At 33.7% G+C, this 1,487-nt stretch overlaps 1 protein-coding gene across 1 annotated transcript in view; it reads right to left on the reverse strand.

The window, feature by feature from the left end:
* The window catches only part of LOTGIDRAFT_96232 (hypothetical protein), a gene marked incomplete at both ends in the record, with an annotated part of 9,323 nt that overhangs the window by 1,616 nt on the left and 6,220 nt on the right, over positions 1 to 1,487 (reverse strand). Inside the window, one exon of the mRNA XM_009067662.1 lies at positions 241 to 313. Within this exon, the coding sequence (XP_009065910.1) occupies positions 241 to 313 (73 nt within the window). The remainder of the gene's footprint in view (positions 1 to 240; positions 314 to 1,487) is intronic.

A 1,487-nucleotide genomic window follows, 5' to 3' on the forward strand; every position in this document is an offset into this window, starting at 1 on the left:
TATTGACTCCGAAGTCTAGAAATTCGAAATGAAAGTACCACTCTATTGACTCTAAAGCCTAGAAAGTAGAAATGAAGGTACCACAATATTGACCCAAAGCCTAGAAAATAGAAATGAAGGTACCACAATATAAAACCAAAGGAGAAGGGGTGGAAGAAAGTCATTTTTGGTGGACTATTTTGTATCAAACACATAACTAAGATTTTAATGATTATACCTTTTCAATCAGAAGTTTAGCACAGTCTGTATGGTTGTTTACTGCAGCTATATGTAGAGCTGTGAATCCTTGCGGCATTTTAGCGTTTACCAGCGACTTATGCCCATCTAATATTTTATCCACAGCACTTTGATAGAAAACAGAAAAAACAGAAAAAGCAATAAAAAACATTTGACACTTTTAACAATTAAATGAAAAGGGAAAATCAAAAACAAAAAGGGGGGTCGAGCGGTCGGGGTCAGAACCTTCCAAAACTGGTAATATACACCCACTGGTAACTTTTTGAATAAAAATATTTGGCAGTATAGTAACAATCACCAGTATGAAATATTCAACCTTCAGTCATACACTTCTTTTGAACTTTTTGGGAAATACTGAATAACATTACATTACATTGGTTTTGTCAAAATCCAGCCAGAATCGTGCCTTTCAGAGTTCTTAATTTTTTGATCTTTAATAGAGTTCATCCATGTGTGATAATAAACAATTTCACCACATTTCGTCAAAATCTGTAAATAATTGTGTTTTCTAGAGTGTTTACAGGCTAAAAATTGAATGCGTTTTCAAGTTCAAGGGCAATAACACATACTTAATATTTTTGTTTTCTGATTTTTAATAGGTTATATCATTGGATGGTTTCAAACACTCTCATCAAATTTCGTCAAAATCAGTCAATAATTTTGCCTTCTAGAGCGTTTACGCGCTAAACATTGAACGCGTTCCCAATTTACGGTGGGTTCGTTTTGCCGCATTGCCCAACTTGCCGCATCGTGCCCAACTGCACAAAAACAACTTGTAAAACGAAACTATAGGTTTCTGATAAAATCCGGAATGACCATTTGTTTCACATGAAACGAAATATTTTAATCTGTTGCCCCGCATCGATTTTATTTATAATTTGGACCTGTTAGGAAAATCGAAAGTATAGTTTTATGGTAAAATCTGGAATAAAATAAATACCAAGTACAAACGATCAGAACCGTAATATAAAATACATAAATATTCATAAAACGAAACAAGATAAGTTCAATAAATAAAACTGTTCCACCCTAGGCCTGAACATTTGGGAGAATCAAACCCTCCCTTCCCCGAAATCAAATTATATATTTTTCGATTTTGCTGATTTTCAATAGGGTTCATCCTTGGGTGATTTGTCANAATCTGTCANAAATTGTGCCTTCGAGAGTGTTTTACGAGCTAATAATCGAAAGGGCAATAACTCATATTAAATACTTTTTTAATACGATTCATCCTAAAATTACTGCGAGTT

This window comes from Lottia gigantea, assembly GCF_000327385.1.
Source record: "Lottia gigantea unplaced genomic scaffold LOTGIsca_847, whole genome shotgun sequence".
NCBI classification, from domain to species: Eukaryota; Metazoa; Mollusca; class Gastropoda; family Lottiidae; genus Lottia; species Lottia gigantea.